The sequence below is a fragment of the Chinchilla lanigera genome, unplaced genomic scaffold (assembly GCF_000276665.1).
Source record: "Chinchilla lanigera isolate Chin_1 unplaced genomic scaffold, ChiLan1.0 scaffold00079, whole genome shotgun sequence".
NCBI lineage: Eukaryota > Metazoa > Chordata > Mammalia > Rodentia > Chinchillidae > Chinchilla > Chinchilla lanigera.
In genome coordinates, this window is record NW_004955480.1 from 8,400,284 (window position 1) to 8,418,365 (window position 18,082).

Here is an 18,082-nt window from a genome sequence, read left to right on the forward strand (position 1 = left end):
CCAGCAGGCAGGAAGCTAGCCAGCCAGAAGGCTGGCGCTCCCCACCCGCAGCTCCCTGTGCACCGGAAGCCCTCCTTCCGGGAAACCACGAGGCCGGGAGTGAGTCACCGGTCCAAAGACCCAAAAAACCGGCGCTCCCCGCCTGAGGCTCCCCGTGCGCTGGGGGCCCACCCTCCGGGAGCCAGCAGGCAGGAAGCTAATCTACTGGGTCAGTTTTATGTCATGCTCTGTATAGTTTTATACTAGGAAGAAGAAAACAGTGCCATACCATCCTTTTTTAAGTACATGCAAAGCTGGGGAAAGGAAGTAATCTTGCAGTCAGGTTCTTCGTGGCCCCAGCTGTTTTGTTTGCTTGAGGGAGACTAGGAGAGAGGAAAACTGTAGGGAGGCAAATTTCAGCTTAGGCTTAGAGAAAGCTGTTCTAGACCGTGTTGTGTAAAGATGGAGGGAGCATTTATGAGTGCATGAAACATTTTTTTTGTGTGCTGTAGGGGATTGAACCTGTGGCTTCATGCATGCTAGCCAAGCATTCTACCATTGAGCTATATCCCCATCCTTTAAAAAAATTTTTTTAGCACATGTTTGTGATACATGACTATTTTCATTGTGAGCTTTTGGTACATGTATGTGATACATCGTAGTCTTTTAGTCTCTTTCCCCACCGCTTTTCCCCCATCCTTCCCTCTCTTGCTGCCTTTGTCATTTGCATCAGATCTGTCTCCCTTTTTCTTTTTGTCTTTTATTTTGCTCTTTAATTTGTTTATACTTCGGTTTTCTCATATGTGGGACACAATAAGGTATTTAGGCTTATGTGTCTGATTTCTTTCACTTCACATTACTGTTTCAAGGTGCCTCCTTTTTTCTACAAAAGACTTCAAATGAGAAAGGGTCTTATACATGCTGCAGCTGGCCTGGAGCTTGATGGGGCCTTTCCAAAGTTGCTGGCATTCCAGACTTAAGCCACCATGCCTGGCTGGAATGCTTTTTAATTCAGCTAACATTTGAACTAAATGCAAGGGATAACAATTCTAATAGGCTATGCAGTGGTGTTCTTTTTTAACTCTAAGGATTCTGTCAATTTGATTTCTTTGCAATTAATATGTACAGTAGGTAGCTGTACAAGCATATCTTACCTTTTGAGGTTTTTATCTGTTAGTCTTAAGTATCATGTCTTTTGTGGCACTACTACACCTAGCCCCCTCTAAGTCTAGCTCTAACCATCAAGAATAAAACAATTCTGGGGGACTGATGAGTGATAAAGCACTTACTGTGTATAACACCCTGGGTTTGACCCTCAGCATCACAAACAAAAACATTCTTGAGAATGTGGAAGGAAATCTGAGCTTAGTAAATAAGGTCAAGGGTTTTATTTTGTAAGGCTGGCCGTTTCAGAGATACTGTGTAATTATTTCCATAAGTGTTTACTAAAGTCTGATTGAAAAGTTGACATCAGGGGCTGTTACGAGAAACAAACCATGGGAATTCCTATGTGATGAGTCTCATCCTGTGCCCTACTTCATCTTTGTATTAATATAAATGGAGGGTGAAATTGCACATTCATAGCAGTGACTGAGTCATCAAGGGAAGACTAAGGTTTTTCTCTCATATAATCAAAAAACAATTTTTAGAGGTAAGTTTTTTGATAATCTTTATGAGAAAAAGTCATAAATGTTTCAGAGCTTGGCTTGAGTGTTATCCTTGAAAAAAGCATCAACTTTGAGCAGTTTCCCCAGGCATTCTAGGTGATTGAGGTACTGCTTTGTTTTGCTTTGTTTCTGCTTCTTGATGTGAGCAAACCGTTTTGGCAGACTTGAACCAAACTGATAAAGTATGTCAGCATGTTGTCGTGTTGAAACTCACTGTTTTTCTACCGCTCCTTCCTGCCCTGTGATTGCGTGGAGTCATGGCATAATCTGCATATAGGTTTTATACATTGTCCTGGTTTTCATTATTAATTTAAGGGGACAGTTAATGTTTAGTAAAACATATTCTTGGTTTAAATTTATCTTGAGTTTTGTGATTTCCTTCAGAAAATAAAATGCAACTGTTACATAAAGTGCCTTGTGGTGCCTGACAAACCATTAGGTACTCAGTGTAGGCACTGCTAGGGGCTTTACATGTGCTGACCTATTCAGTCTTTACACAGTGCTATGGAGTCGGTACTATGATCATTCCCGTCTTACATATGGGGAATTACATAACAAGTTTGCTGACATAGCTGTGGATTACCTAACTAGTAAGTGGCAGAACTGAGATTTATCAAGAGTCATTCTGTCGCTATATCATTATGTTGGTAACTGTTACAGGTCAGTTGTGGAACTCCCTTGAAGAGTTCATGTTAGAGATAGCAGAGGCATGTCACATATAATTGCAGTGTAACTGGATAGAGGAGTGTATAAGAGATAAGCAAAGGTGGCCGTTCTTCCTTTGTTCTCTCTTTAATTTTTCTTTTAAAGTGAGACCTACATTGGTAGTTGTCCGCCAAACTCCATTTTTTTTTTTTTTTTGAAAAGATGTGGAGACAGCAACATCACAAGACATTTTTTGTTGTCACACTTGGCTGAAGAGGGGGATACAACTGGCATCTCATGAGTATGGGCTAGAGATGCTGGCAAACACCTTAAAAGATGTATTAGTGTGTGTTTGTAATACATGATGCATTCATCATGGGGAACTGGTAATATACATTTTATTTTATATTTAGACAGGGTTTTACTATGCAGCTCAGGCTGGCCTTCAACTCACTTTGTAGCCCATGCTGGCCTCAAACTCAGAGTGATCTCCGTCAGCCTCGCCTTGCCTGCTTACATATCACTTCTTAATCCTGTTTACCTCCTCTACGCCTCTATCCCCAAATCCCCTTAGCATCTGCAAAAAGTTTTATCCAGTAAACATCTTTAAAATGTATAGGAAAACTCTTGAGAACCAATAATTACTTGGCCCTGAATGTGAATAATGCTACTGAGAAAAGTTGAAATCTTTAAATATTCGTTCTGCGTACTGTGTATCTTTCCAGATATGCACATATGTTTCTTTTGAATGCCTTAGTGTAATATGAATGTGTTTGTCTTCACCTGGGTTGCTGTAACGGAATATAGACTGGCTCCAACAACAAACATCTATTTCTAACAATTTTGAAGGCCTGAAAGTCCAGGATAAGCCCCGGATCCGCTGGAAGCCAGCAGACCCAGTGTGTGGTAAGGGCAGTCTTTTGGCGTGCAGATAGCCTCTTATATCTTTACATAGGGTAGATGGGGAAAGAGAGAAAGAAGGGAAAAGAGCAAAATCTTCCCCACCTCTTAAAAGGGAACCAAAAGTGTCATGAGGCCTTCACTGACATGACCCAGCCATCTCAAGGGCTTCTCCTCCAAATACCATCATCTTGGGGATTAGGATTTTGACATAAATTGGGGGGGCAAGTAACAGATATTCAGTTTATAGCAGTGTTCAAGCTTTTTTAAAAAAATATTTCCCCCCAAAACATTGTCTCAGTGTGTGTCTGTGTGCATGCGTGTGTCTGCATGCACGCTTGCATATTTCTGTAGTGTAATGAACTGTTCAGTGCTAAAAATATTTGATACTGCAAAACTGTTCTTACCCTAGAAGAGCTGAGGTGTGTTGTTTTTTACTAGGCCTTAAAAGTATAATTGGTTTTCTGCTGGATAGGCAAAGGAGAAAGGTGTCCCAAACAGAAGGTAAGCAAGTGCAAAGGCATACAGGCTAGAAGCCCATGGTTACCGTACTGTGGGCAGTATTATTTGAACTCCGGAGTGGCAAAGACAAAGCAGACTATTAATAAAATCACAGTTTGAGTCTGGTGTGGTGGCGTACACCTGTAATCTCAGCACTCAGCAGGCTGAGGCAAGACGACTGCTGTGAGTTCAAGGCCAGTCTGGGCTACCCGTTGAGTTCAAGGCTGGTCTAAACTGCATAGTGAGATCCTGTGTCTAAATAAATAGATAAACAGCGTAGTTTGAAAATAGGATCATAATTTTATTTCATTATTTAAAAAATAATACTTTTAGTGTGATCAATATAATTTAAAAAATATTCTCAGATACTAATTACAGTTTTTACATGATACAAAAAGCACAGTGGAAAGATTACCTGTTGCGTATGAGGGAAGCAACATAGATCCAGACAGACAAAACATTTTTAGGATACGGGTGGATGTACACAGCTAAAGCAAATTCAGCATTAGGAACATCGATATTATGTACTCCGGTGCTGTACACAGCTTCAATTAAAGGCTTCACTTCAGAATAGGGCATGTGAAGGGGAAATCCAGAGAACTAAAGAAAAAAAGAGTCGTTAGTGAAGATTGAAGAGGTCAGTATTTCTCTACATAAATGAATGTTAATTCTTAAATTTTCGAGATCACAGGATCACTTCTGTGTTTCTTGTCGGTGAGACATTAATACGGAAAACGGGGAGAGGATTAATACAGTTGCTCGCATAGTAGTGTGTAAGACACCTGTTAGTCACCCCTTCTCCACTGTGCCCTTCGCTCTTCCTGGTGGTGCCTGGTGTGCCTAACTCGTAATTACACAGCCTGGGTTAAGCTAGTGATTCCATTCCACTTCTGGCTATAAAAATTAAGCCACAGAGTGGCATTGGATCAGCCCGAGTCTCAGGAAACACAGATCTGTTGCCCACTTTGGGCGAACGTGTGCAGGCGTGTGTCGTGGGCCTGTTTCAGCATTTGCTTCGAGAAACAGCCAGCTTTCCCATGGCGGGGAGCAGGGAAGAGCAGCAGAGAAGGGCAGGCCTGCGAGCTGCTCGCCTCTGAAGTCGCCGAAGGAAAGCAGTGCGTAGTCTACTGCTCAGGCCTCTGCATTTTCTGTTACTTGAACTGGAAATATCCTCAGTGACTGTCACTCTGGCTGTCACCTATGTTGCTATCATTGTCTCAATTATGACATTGCTTTGTAGCTTTTCGTACCCAGCTACAGGATAAGAACACAGCACTACCAAGAGGCAGTGGCAAGGATATATTGTCTATTAAGGAGAATTTTCTTAGCAGTGAAAAGCATAATGCAAAACTGCATCCTTAAAACACCTGATGTAGACTCCACTGTCGTGCACAGTTGTCTAACACAACTTAGATGTTTTCATTTTATTAATATTTGCTATGTATTTCATAAAAGTATTGTTTTTCTTAGGATTCTATTACAAAAATAGTATTTTCACTTTTTTTTCTTTTTTCTCACGCCAAATGGGTAATGTGCCGACATCATAACGAGGTTTGAGGGAGGCACATCTCACGCAGGTGGCATGAGCACCCGATCATCACGCTCATGAACCGAAGGATCAGTAGTTTCACTTTATAGGGACATTTTGTCATTTAGTATAGGTTACTTACAGAAGTTTAGAACTTTTACTAATACTCTTTATGCTGCTGCTTTCACGTACTTAGAGCAGTAATGTAGGGTATTTTGGTTGCAAAAACCCAGTACTTAGTAATTTCCAGTTTGAAAGGAAATCCGCCAGGCCAGCCTGTGCGTTTCCTGCTTACCCTGTAGTCTCCGAGCTGTTTCTGCAGTTCTGCTCTGTGGTCATCTTCCATGTCTTCCCCATGGCTTCTTTCTAGCAGAGGCAGGAAGTGGCGCAGAGTGGAGGTACAGTGCCTGTTCCACCGGGTCAGATGACGCGGTCTCCAGTCCATGATTTTTTCTTTTAGCATTTTTTCAATCCTGTTCATAAATGAACTCTTATTTGGTGACTTGACTTTTACCTTGTTAAAAAAAGTTTCTGTTGGTATTATTTATCAGATGGTTAATAACTACATATGTAGATAGTTTGATAGATTCTAACCCCTGGGGATTTAAAAGTCAACACATGTGGTTCTTTAAGGATTGTTTATGGGGGTGGGATGTAAAATAGAAATATAATTGCAAAGTACATAGAGTCCTAAGGGCAATAAGAGGTGCTGGAAAGTAACACAGGAAGGGGAACACTAAATGACTGGGGCCACTAAATTCAATACATTTGGCAAGATATTTTTTATTACTATAAAAGAATTTATTGCTGTATTCATTTGGTAACATATACTAATTAATAAATTCAACTCAGACATAAAGGGGTAGGGTTTATGTTGAAATCCTCAAATATGTATAAGGCTCTTATGGCTTATGCTTCTTTTTCCCCCAGTGACTTTTATTCATGATGGTAAGATTTTTTTTCTAAACTGCCTTAAAATTACTGTTAAAATACCATCATTGCAACTTAAATTTTAATAAATATCAGAATTGAGTTCATAGGATATGGAACTTAAATATAGAATGATGTAATATAGCTACCATTTCCTAAGCTGCTATTTACTGGGTACTGGGCTAAATGTTTTTTACGCATTTTTGTTGAACCTCTACAATAACCCATGAGGTAGAAGATAATGTACCGACTTTACAGATGAGGGGACAGTTTGAGTTAAGTGATTCGATTCGGGAAGGGAGATGATGTGCAAATTGAAATTGCTGGTTCTAGAGCTTCTCGTCCACATTCTAACCAAATGCAGAGATTTAGAGTTCTGGCCAGCTTCCCATTGCTCAGTTGCCATAGGGTCCCTTTTGTGCCAAGGGACCTGTGTCTTGGTTTCAGGATGGCCTAAGCAAGAAAATATGGGTGAATTGCCAAATACTTTAATACTGAAGAAGTACGTGATGAGTCTAATCGGTAGCATCTCTAAGATCTTAGGAGAAATATAGTAGGTAGAGATAAGTTCTTCTGCATGGGGATCCCAAATAAAACTTTATGGAGAAATTAAGAGTAATTGGGTGTTCTCTAATAATAATGTGTAAAAGGGGTCCTATATCAGTATAATGTACAATTTGATACAGTAGTTTTTACATAGCTTGATCCAGTGGAAAGGGCAAGTAGGTTTGGAAAGATCTGGCTGGATTTACCCCCTTTAACATCTAACAAGTATGTGGACCACTTTGGCCGTCATTTTCCACATTAGTGAAACTGGGAGAGTAAGCTGGATTTTGGTGTGAGTGGAATTACAGGGACTCAAGCTTTTATTACCAGCCTTCTCTTTGGGTTAGGTTCATAAACCAGCTGAAGTTGTATAAGCCACTAATTGGACAAAAGAAACATATTTAAGCTGATGATTATGGTGTGCCTCAACAAGATCTGTAATAACATGATCGTTAATCTAAGGTAAAGTCTTTGGAGAACTGCGTGTTTTTATTAGAGTTCACCTCTGTCTCACACTGTGCTGATGGTAGTACACTATTTTGAGCCATGAGATTTAGAGATCACATCTGTACTTGGTAGCTGTAGCTGTGGATTTAATTGCCCTAATTCTTTCATATAGATCCAGGCCAACGCTATGTAAAGTTTGGTATTGTTCTTCTAGTGAGGGATTACTTGTGGATTTACGGATAAGATGTTACCTGTCTTGTAGCTCAGCTGCAGCTGCTTTATCTGTGTGTTGATAAATTAGTTCTTCAGGCTATGAAAGAGATCATAGTTTGAAAATGCTAGAAATCATCTAGAAATTCTAAAAATCACTTAATTTCAATAGATGTACTTTAATTTTTTTAATTATGAAAGTTCAGATATTCAGTAAGATACAGAATAAGGATGATAGTGCACCCATGACCCACCATAAATAAAGCATCACAGATAAGTTATAGTGCTTTGTAGTTCTTTCTCTCATCACAGAAGCATGACCTGCATTTGTTTTAACATTCATTCATTCAATATTTAAATGAGTATTGTTGCCAGGTACCTTCACAGGTAATAGTAATAGGGATATTACCATGAATAATAAGTCCAGCTATCATGGTGCTTACACTGTAGTAAATGAGGACAGACAAACTAACCTGTGTTTAAGATTTTACTGCAGATATATGCATTCCTAACCAGTGTATTTTGCATGTTTTCTGAATTTTAGTAGTTTTATGAATGTGTGACTTTTTTTCTGAACATTATACAAGGGATAATAGCAAACACCGTGTTAGAATAAGATTTATTAATGTTAATTTATTTAACCACTATAAAATGTTACACTATATACTGTATTTTTTTTGGGGGGGAGGGTTTTCTCCAGTACCGGGAACCGAACTCACGACCTTGCACTTGCCAGGCAGGCGCTTTGCCGCTGAGCTAAATCCCCAGCCCCTGATCTATCATTATGAGTCTTATGCTATTTCAAACCATATTGCAATGAAAAACCTTGTATATGTCACTTCACATACGGAGAATTTCTCTAGAACACTGTTTTTCAAGTTTTTTGAATGGCTATGCCACAGTAAAAAAGAAAAAAAAAAATCGTAAATCCAGTAAGACATGCGTGTATCTAGCTCTCAGATGAAACACAAACTTAGTAACCACTGCCATTGCCTACTACTTACAACAAGGTGCTGCCAGGACTCTGTGTTAATTGAATGAGCCCTAGTGGATTGGAAATTGTTTCATTCAAGTTTTAGTAGTAGTTTTTGAAATCAGTTTAGTGGGTGGGACAGAATTTAAATAAATAGAATATATTTTGTGGTTCTTTCTATGTCATGGGACTTTTTACATAAAAACTTTGTCTTTCATATATAATCTAAAATATTCATAAATAGTTCTTGTACATAGGTAAACACACATTTCTTAATGTGAATTTGGCTCAAATACGTTTGAAAAACATACTGTTCTAAATTAAATAGCAAGGAGTAGACTTAAGGGCCAAGAGATATCTAGTTACTGCTGTGATGATTTCCTATCCTTCACTTTCCTTGTATTTATTTGTTAATAAAGGAATTATACCTGAACACTGGAAAGGCCAGGATATGGAAGCTTTCTTGAAAAAAAAGATTTCCATAGCTTGGGCTTGGTGACATCAAAATTTATCCTTAGTGGAGAATCATATTGTTGAATATTAAACCAAATCTAAAAAAGAAAAAACTACATTAGCGTATATGTTGGCAGATATATTTTATATACATATGATTGAAAGATAGGTGTTTGCCCAGGCTGCACAATTGGGTTTTTTTGGTCAGTCTTTGATATGTAAAATTTCTGTCCATCTTGCAGTCCGTAGCATCATGCAGTTGTCACTGGCCATTTTTTTCCCCATTTTTGATATGTGAAGTTAGGGTGTACATTATTATTGACATAGGATGATTTTTTTTTTTTTTTTTTTGGTACTGGGCATCGAACTTAGGACCTTGCACTTGGCGTGCAGGTGCTTGTGCCGCTGAGCTATATCCACAGCCCCTGGGTGTACGTTATTACTGATGGTGGGTTTGCTGAAGTAGGTTAGATCCTGACTGTGACACCTAACATTTTTAGGAGGAGGCAAGACCCCTCCTTTCTTAGCTTTCTTGCTCCTGTCCTCTCAGCCTCCTCGTTGACTGGTTGTCCACTGTTTGTTTCTACAGCACTGCAGTATCTGAGATGCACTTGTCATGGTGAAGCAGTACAACATATTGGTCCTGGAATCGGACCACCTGCATTTGAATGTTGGCCCAGCACTTATGTAGCTTCTGTGTGCCTCAGTTTCCTCCTCTGTGAAACTGGGATAAAAATAATAGCTACCTCATAAGGTTGAACAATGCCCAGAATGTAGTGTTCAGTAGTCTTTAGCTGTTATTATTAATCATTGTTTAGAACTTCCTACCCATCCTCACTAGACTACTAAATTACAGCTTGAGGACATTCACCGTATCCCTTCTTCACTACTGGATCTTACTGTCTAACACAACTCCTGCCATATAGTGGTCACACTGAGTGTGTGCATGAATGGTGAATTTGTCCATGCAACATATTTAATCAAGTGTCCACTCAATATATTTATTCAAGTACTTACTCAGTTCTAATTACTGCTGATAAAGTAGTGAATGAAACAGCACTACCCTTGGAATATCTAATGAGGTATGCAGCAAAGGAGTAAATACATGGGCTACCAAGTGATACTGAATGATGTAGTAGAATGTATCATTGACCCTAGTTCTTAATGCCTTCCTGTCATCATTCCCTTTCTCGTTAGTTTTCAGTTCCTTCCATCCAAACGGATGAAACATCATTTCCTGCTCTCTGGCTGTTGGCCAGTAGTGAGGGTGGAAGTTTTAGTGTGTCACGAATCTAAGCGTAGGGCTTTGTGTGTTGTGCCTGCGCTTCTGTGCCTCTTCCATTGGCACTGGCCAAAGGCCCAGAATGAACACACGGAGGCATCCCATCCAACCCATGGGCCTGTGAGGAGAAGCAGAGCCGCCCATCCTCATGAGCAGAGCCTTCCCAGCAGAAGTACAGGTCCGTCCACAAGAATAAGTGTTTGAAGGTGTTTAGTTTGGGAATGGGTTTTTACTATCTTTGTAGTGGGGACGGCTAGCTGTGTAAGGGCTACGGAGAAAGCTGACCTGCAGAAGCAGATGAAATTTTAATGTGGGCAGGGAAATTCTCCCTATAAAAGTTACATATGATTAGAAACGCAAGAAATGACAGAGAAATTTATGAAAATGTCTGATAAAAGCGAAATGGCCATTTATGCAGGAGAAACAGCAAGTGCAGTGTGCTTGACTTACCTGATGTACAGCAAGTGGCCTTACAGGGGTAGGAAAGCTGGAGCGAGCAAGTAACCACTGCCATCAGCAGAGGACGGGGGCAGGGACAGGGTGGGTGTTGGGTCATGGAGGCCTGAGGGCCATTTGGAAGATTTAGGCTTTGATTCTTGAGTGTTCAGGGAAACCGCTGGAGTACTCTGGAGGAGTGTTGTAATTTGTCTCCCATTTTAACGGGAGTTCTTTGCTGTTCTGAGACTGGACAGAAAAGGACGGGGCAAGTAGTGAAGTCTCCAGTTAGGAGGTGTTTCCCCCCTAGTAACCCAGTGGAAGGGACCTGAGTGGAGATGGCAGCAGTGAAGCAGTGAGCTGTGGCTGGAGTCTGTCTACTGTGAAACACAACCAGTAGGCTCTGTGATGGAGATGATCCGTGGTGGAGGTGGGTTGGGTCGTAGAAGAGAGAGACAGAGAAAGAAAGGAATGAAAGACGACTTAAGGGCTTTGGCCTAAACAGCTGAGCTCATGGAGCTGCCATCTATTGAGACAGGAAAAATGCAAGAGGAAATCGGATTCCAGTTTGGGTGTGCTAAGTGTGGAGGCTTCTGTGATATGCAGATGAGGATATTGAACGGGTGAGTGGATATTTGAGGCCGAAATTCTGGGGAGCTGGATGAGCTGGAGATAAAAATTTGGATGTCACCGGCATACATATAGCATTCCTAGGAAGGGAGTATAGAAAGAAAAGAGGTTTGGTGAATTTTGAGAATCTTTACTGTTTCAGATTTGAAGAAATAAGGAAAAATCAGTAAAAGACATAGAGAAGTGATGGCCAGTGAGATAGGGGCCTTGATGACTTGGAAGCCTAATCAAGGGATTGTATGAAGAAGCTCACGTCTTTAAGGACTAATGTTTGGCTGTTGGGTAGGGAACGTGCAGAGTAGCACTACCTGGGATGAAGGTGGGTGAGACTAGATTATGAGGTTTTGAAGTGTACGGTGAGAAGCTTTCCCTGACGTGTATGCAGTGAAGTACCTCTTATGTCTTTGAGCCATAGGACAAAACTGAACATTAAGAAACTTAACTGGCACCAGTATGTCAAATTTTGTGAAGTGAACTGGAGACTTTTATTTGGGTTTTACAGTAATGTAGGGTAAAACGGTAAGACCATGACCTAAGAAACAGAAATGGTAGGGTTTATTTGTTATTGTTATTTGTTACCTAATAGGATTAAAGGAAAAAGTAAGGAAGAGGTAAAAATCAAGGACAGTTCTGGAGTTTGAATCTGAGTAACTGACATTCACAGAAACAGAAGACAAATTGGCTTTGGAAGCAAAAGAGAAATGGCTTGAAGTTTAGATGCATAGACTTTAAGATTTTGATTAAGCACTAGGGTATCTAGTTCATAACTCAGGACTCAAAAGTTTCTGAGGCTCAGACAAGCATGGGAGGCTGAAGCAGGAAGATTGGTGCAAGGCTGGCCTGGACTACATAGACTGTCGCAGGGGAAAAAAAAACCCTGAGGCTCTTGACAGAATTATGACTACTGTGCCAGCATTAATTACGTAGTCATATTAATAATAGGTGTGACCTTGAGGAAAATCTACTGTAGAAATTTTAGGAACATCTACTCTTAAGATGTGGGAAGAAAAAGCAGTGGGAGAAACAAGAAGCTATTGCAGAAAAAATTTAAACCAAAGTGTTTCATCAGTAAACCAAGGAGAGGAAAATTTTTTTTTAAAAAGTAATTAGCCATGTTATGTTTTACAGAAAGGAGAAGAATGAGGAGTGAGAGAAAACTGTTGGATTCACTTCTTCACTAGCAAGTGTGGAGTTGAATTTCTGTAGTTTGATTAAGGAGAAGAAGCTAGATTATAGCAGGCAAAGGACTGCCTGTGCTGATGAAGTGGAAGCAGGCAATAAAACTGTGTGAAGAATTATGAAAGGAACGAAAAGGGTGTTACGGTTTAGATCGGAAATGTCCCCCATAAATCTAGCATCCAGAGGTTGGGCCTGAAAAGAAGGAAAGGGTCACTGGGACCATGACCTGGAAAGGTGTGGTCTTGTCCTGGCTCCTTTCACGCCTGGCTTCCAGGCCAGCCCTAGACTGAGCAGCTTACCCCTGCCTTGCCTTTCCACCATGATATCCCTCCCTTGGAGTCAGACTACTGTGGACTGAATTCTCCCAAAACCATGAGCAAAATTGAATTTCTCTTTTATGATGGCGGTGTCGGATATTATGTCTCAAAGATCGAGAAAACTGATTCTTACAGGTCTAGGAGTAGAAATAAAAGTGGGAAGGGAAGAAGCTTATTTCTTGTAAAAGAACAGCAGGAGGAGAAAGACTGATCCTCCAAAGAAGTGGTGCAGTGGAGTGGAAAGCAGCTGAGGTTTGGAAGTGCCAAGCTGTGCTGGCTTCAGCAGCACATACACTGAAATTGGAAATGCCAGGCCAGCAGGACGTGGCCTGCACTGAGAGTAGTCAAGGCTTAGAGTAGGATGAGATCAGCTGCCCCAGGGATGCACAGCATTGCAAAGCACTATTGTTTTTATCAGTGGAGAAGAGAGAGATGTTTCTTCCTCATAAAACATTAGCTTTATGAGAACTAGTCAGACATAGAGTAATTGTCTTTAGTGCTAATAATTTGGCAGAAAGTGGAGTTCTGTAAACAACTTTTGAATGCCTGTTAATCCTGCTTGATTACTACTGACCTTGAAGTGATCCTCTAAATGCAAATGGAGCTTACGAAACTATTTATGATTATGATACTGACTTCAATTCAAAATAATAATTAATGTGCAAACAGAGCTCCACTGTACTTTTTCCATGTTTGAAATTAATGATAGTTGCTGTTTGAACACTCATGAAAGACAGGTACTTTGCTAGGTGTAGGTATATATTAACTAATTTTAGCAGCAACCCTCAAGAAGAGACCAGTTGTCTTCAGAGTAAGGTTTATACCCCAAGATACAGAAATAAATTATGATTTTCTAATTATTCATGTTCATTTCAAGGTGTTTTTATATAATATAAAAGTGATATATGTGTAAATATAGTTTATAAATAAAATATTATATAAATATTGTTATAAGTTTTATCTAGAAGTACCCCCAAAGCCTCATGTACTTGTAGATGGGGTTTTTGGGGGATGGCTGGATCATGGGTGTGTAATACTGGATAATGGATGTGATAACTGGATCATTCTGCTGATTGATTTAGCATAACTGTGGGTGATGGAATCAGTGGAGAGAGCAGCCCCAACCCTGGGTGTAAGTGGCACCAATAGGCTTGAGGCCTAGATGTATAAAGAGAAAGAAGGAAGGCAGGTTTGCTGCTTCCTGCCTCCTGCTTCTGGCCTGCCCTGCCATGGACTTTCTGTCTTCTGCCACGCCCCTCTTCCATGCAGCCCTGCCTTGGAGCCAGCTGACTATGAACTGAAACCTCGACAAATTAGGAGCGGAAATGCACCTTTCTTCTTTTAACTTGTACGTGTTGAGCATTTTGCTAGAAAGTAGCTAAGACAACCAAAGCTTTCACTTGGAATTATTCAGGAGATCAATTCTGCCACAACATCTTTGCTATATTTTAAGTATTGGTATATGTTTATATATATGTTTATTACATTTATATAAAATTTAAAAAATATAATTATTTAAATGACTAATTAAAAAACAGAAAGCTATTCAGCATGGCTGAAAAGAGGAAGAACCACTTTGGAGTCACATGGAGAAAATCATCTAAAGACACAGGAAATTGAAACAAAGGGAGGGACATATATCCTGATGCCAAAATCAATCTGAAATAAGAGACTTGTAGATAAAGCATAGGCATAGGACTTTATAAAATGGCACAACAAGCACTGCCATTCTAGGAAGTTCCCAAAACAACTGATGGGCTGCAATAACATGGCAAATGCAAGCCACACAGGATAGAGTTGGGATATACGGCCCCTCACCTCTTTTGCATTCCTTTAAACAGAGAATGTTGCAGCCTGACAGCAAATTTTGCCAGCACACACGGGGCAGGTGACTAGAAAGGTGCTCCCTCCCTGAGGGGCCACCAGTTTTTTGTTTTTTTTTTGTCCTGCACCATAGCAGCTAATGAACCTCTAGTGACAACAAGGTTAGGGACCACAGTAGCAGTGGTGAAGGTAGTAAGTGGAACAGCAACACCCCTCCTGCCCTCTCCCAGCTGTGTGAGAGAGGAATGCAGGACTTAAGCAGCCCTAAACTGTAATGGAGCAACAAGTGGGAACCATCCACTGCACTCCCAACAGCTGGAGAGAGGAGAGAGGAGGGGAAGTGAGTCAGCCACAGCACTGCTCCCTGTGGTGTGAGAGGAGAGATATGACCAGCAGAGTGCCACAGAGGAAGCTATACATGGGACTGGAGCAGCCTGAGGCTGTCTCTGTCAGAGGGTGCCACAGCAACTGAGAACAACACAGAGACAGGTTAAGGAGACATGGATGGGCCACCAGAGGACATACAACTTCTGGCTGAAGACTGTGGCCCCAGCCCCCACATCCAGAGGCCAAGATGAGCCTCACATTCAGGTATGAATCCTACTGTAGCCTTGGTGGGGCTATCTAGCACAGACTTTGGCTCTGACTTGGATACTACCACAGAACTGAGGGCACCAGAGGAATTTTATTTTTTGTTGTTTGTTCTGTTTTGTTTCCTTTTTCTGTCTTTTTTTCGTATTTGGGTTTTTACTGTTAATTTTATTTGTTCTCCCTCTCTCTCTCCCTCTGCTCCTCTCCCTCTCCCTCTCCTTCTCCCTCTCCTTCTCCCTCTCCTTCTCCCTCTCATACTGGGATTGAACTCAGAGCCTTGTGCATGCTAGGCAAGCACTCTAACCATGTTCTACATTCCCAGCCCTTTTTTTTCTTTCCTCAACTTTTTTCCTGATTTTTTGATATTTTCATGTGAGTGAACATTGTCTCTAGTCTTCCTAGTTTGCTTCAATATTCTTTGTTTTTTCTTTTATTTTTTCTCTCCTTCCCTCTTCTCCAGCATCCCAAAAGTTGACTGATCATTCTTTGTCCTTCAACATTGCTTCCACTATATTTCAATTCACCTATCTATTTTTGCCCTGTCCCTTTAAAATTTCTCACCTACAGGATAAAATCACTCCAGTAAGAGGAAACTCACAGCATACAAGTTCCTCATTTATGATGGATTTTGTTATATAATTGTACATCTTGCTACTACGGTTAAAGGTACTTAATTAATAGTTACCACCATTTGTCACTTTCTAGGCTGTGCTTGATGCTATTGCTGCTGGTAATTGTACTAGTTTAGCCAGGGTGTCATATTTATTGTAATCAGTTATTCTCCCTCGTATGATAAAGCTGTAACTGTCTGAGTTCATAATTATCACAATAGTCCAGTACCAAAAGACTTGGTGCTGAGCCAAATAGATAGCAACTTCTCATCCCTAATAAATTGGGAGTAAGAATGTGGGACAGACACAAAGGCCAAGATCCAGCTAAACCTAGAAGAATCTCTGAGTAAGAGACATTGCCTAGGGAAGCTTCGATACTAGTGATAAAGCTACCTATCATAAGTAATTTCTAAGCATCAACACAGAAACAAGTTTAAAAAACAGAAAAATGACAAGACACAGGAGCAAAATGCAACCCCAGACCTCCAACCTACCCAGGAAAAGTCCAAGGCACAACAAATCAGAGGAAATCAGTGCCACCTACTTGAATTTTCTGAAATGGTAGCAGCAGCAAAACAAAAACAAAAACAAAGAAAAAACCCAAAAACCAGATTAATGAGCCTAGAGAAAGATCTGAAATAATCTCTCAGGTTAAAACAAAGATGATCAAAATGAAGGACTTGCTCAGTGAATCTAGAATAGACTCAGATTAAAAAAAGAAAAGAATTTAGGAAAATGATGGAAACCATGAATGCCCAACATAGGAAAGAAATGGAATCCATGAAACAGATTCAAACATATTCAGGAGATGAAAAATTCCATTGAAAGTATATGCAGCTAAATGAACCAAGGTGAGGAAAGAATGTCAGATCTAGAAGACAGGATAGTTATTAGCAATCACAAAAAGAAAGATTTCTTAAAAATAGCAAGGCAACATGAAAAGTTAATCCAACAGCTGCAAGATGATGCAAAGAACAACATAAGATTGATTGGAGTCAATGAAAAAGCAAGAGATTTCACAAACAACATAAAAAAACCTATTCACGGAAGTAAAGACAGAAAACTTACCAAGCATGGAAAAAGAATTTGACATACAGGTAAGTGAGGTATATAAAACTTCTGTTAGCCATGATGAAAATAAATCTACTACTAAATAATAATCAAGATTACAGAAATTCAGCACAAGAGCAGAATATTAAAAGCTGTTACAGAAAAGAAAAAAAATCACCCATAAGGGGAAGCCCATCAGAATCACAGCAGAATACTCAACATGAACCCTTAAGTTAAAGAGATCTTGAAGTGAAGTATTTCAGGTACTGAAAGAAAACAACCTCCAACCCAGATTGATACACCTTACAAAATTATCTTTCAAGATCAGTGGAGAAAGAAGATACTTCTGTGACAAAGATCAACTGAAGAAATGCATGACCACCAAACCAGCACTCTAAAATATTCTGAAGGATATATTAGAAAGCAATAATGAAGATTATAATTCCAAGAACACCAATAGAATCCAGCAGGCAACAGGAAACTAAAGAGGGGAACCAACAACAAGAAAATAATATGACAAGGATAAACCAGTACCTTTCAGTTATAATCATCAATGTAAATGGTTTCAGTTCATCAATCAAAAGAAACAGACTGACAGAATTGTCAACAATACCCAACAATATGCGGCATACAAGAAATATTTAATTAGAGAAATTCATAAACTGAAAGTCAATGGATGGAAAACAATACTTCATGCGACAGGAACCCACAAAAAAGTAGGGGTAGCTATTCTATTTGTAGACAAAGTAAAGTTCAAGCCAACGCTGATCAAAAGAGACAGAGTCCCTATATACTTGTTAAGAGAAAACTCAAAGAGGAAGTGATAACAATCAAATCCTGGGGCCCCTAACTATATAAAAAATATTAACAGACAAGAAAAATAAACACTTGTGTCTAGTTGTCTCCCCAAAGCCTTATGCAGTCACTGGGGGAGGGCAGGCTTTTTGGAGGTGGCTGAATCTAAAGTTTTGTGATTGATTCATGGTCAGTGCTGGAATTAAGGGTATGAGTGCTATACCCACCCTCGGGCAGGTAGCCTGCATACAATATAAGGGACAGAAAGAGGCTTGTCTCTCCTCTTTCTTTGCTTGCTTTTGATGTCTTCCACTGCCATGAACTGTTGCCCTCTTCCATGTGCCATCTTGCCTTGAATCCAGCTGATTATAGACTGAAACCCCTACAAACTGAGCTAAATAAATCTTTGCTGCCTTAACTTTGGGCTTCAGGTATTTTGTTGCAGCAACAAAAAAAGTGAATAAGACAGAATTTGGTATCACAGAAGTGGGGTCATTGCTGTGACATTAATTAGTCATGTGACTCAAGAGCCTTTGGAACTATCTTTTTGGAATCGGAAGTTAGGAAGGGCTCAGAGATCCTGGCTGAG

At 40.1% G+C, this 18,082-nt stretch overlaps 1 protein-coding gene across 1 annotated transcript in view; it reads right to left on the reverse strand.

Moving 5' to 3' along the window:
* Positions 1-3,955: 3,955 nt before the first annotated feature.
* Positions 3,956-18,082, reverse strand: part of Cc2d2a (coiled-coil and C2 domain containing 2A) — a gene marked incomplete at its 5' end in the record, with an annotated part of 110,554 nt that continues 96,427 nt past the window's right edge. Inside the window, 4 exon segments of the mRNA XM_005402527.2 lie at positions 3,956-4,292; positions 5,516-5,693; positions 7,395-7,453; positions 8,755-8,877. Coding sequence (XP_005402584.1) covers positions 4,104-4,292; positions 5,516-5,693; positions 7,395-7,453; positions 8,755-8,877 — 549 coding nt within the window. The 3' untranslated portion in view covers positions 3,956-4,103.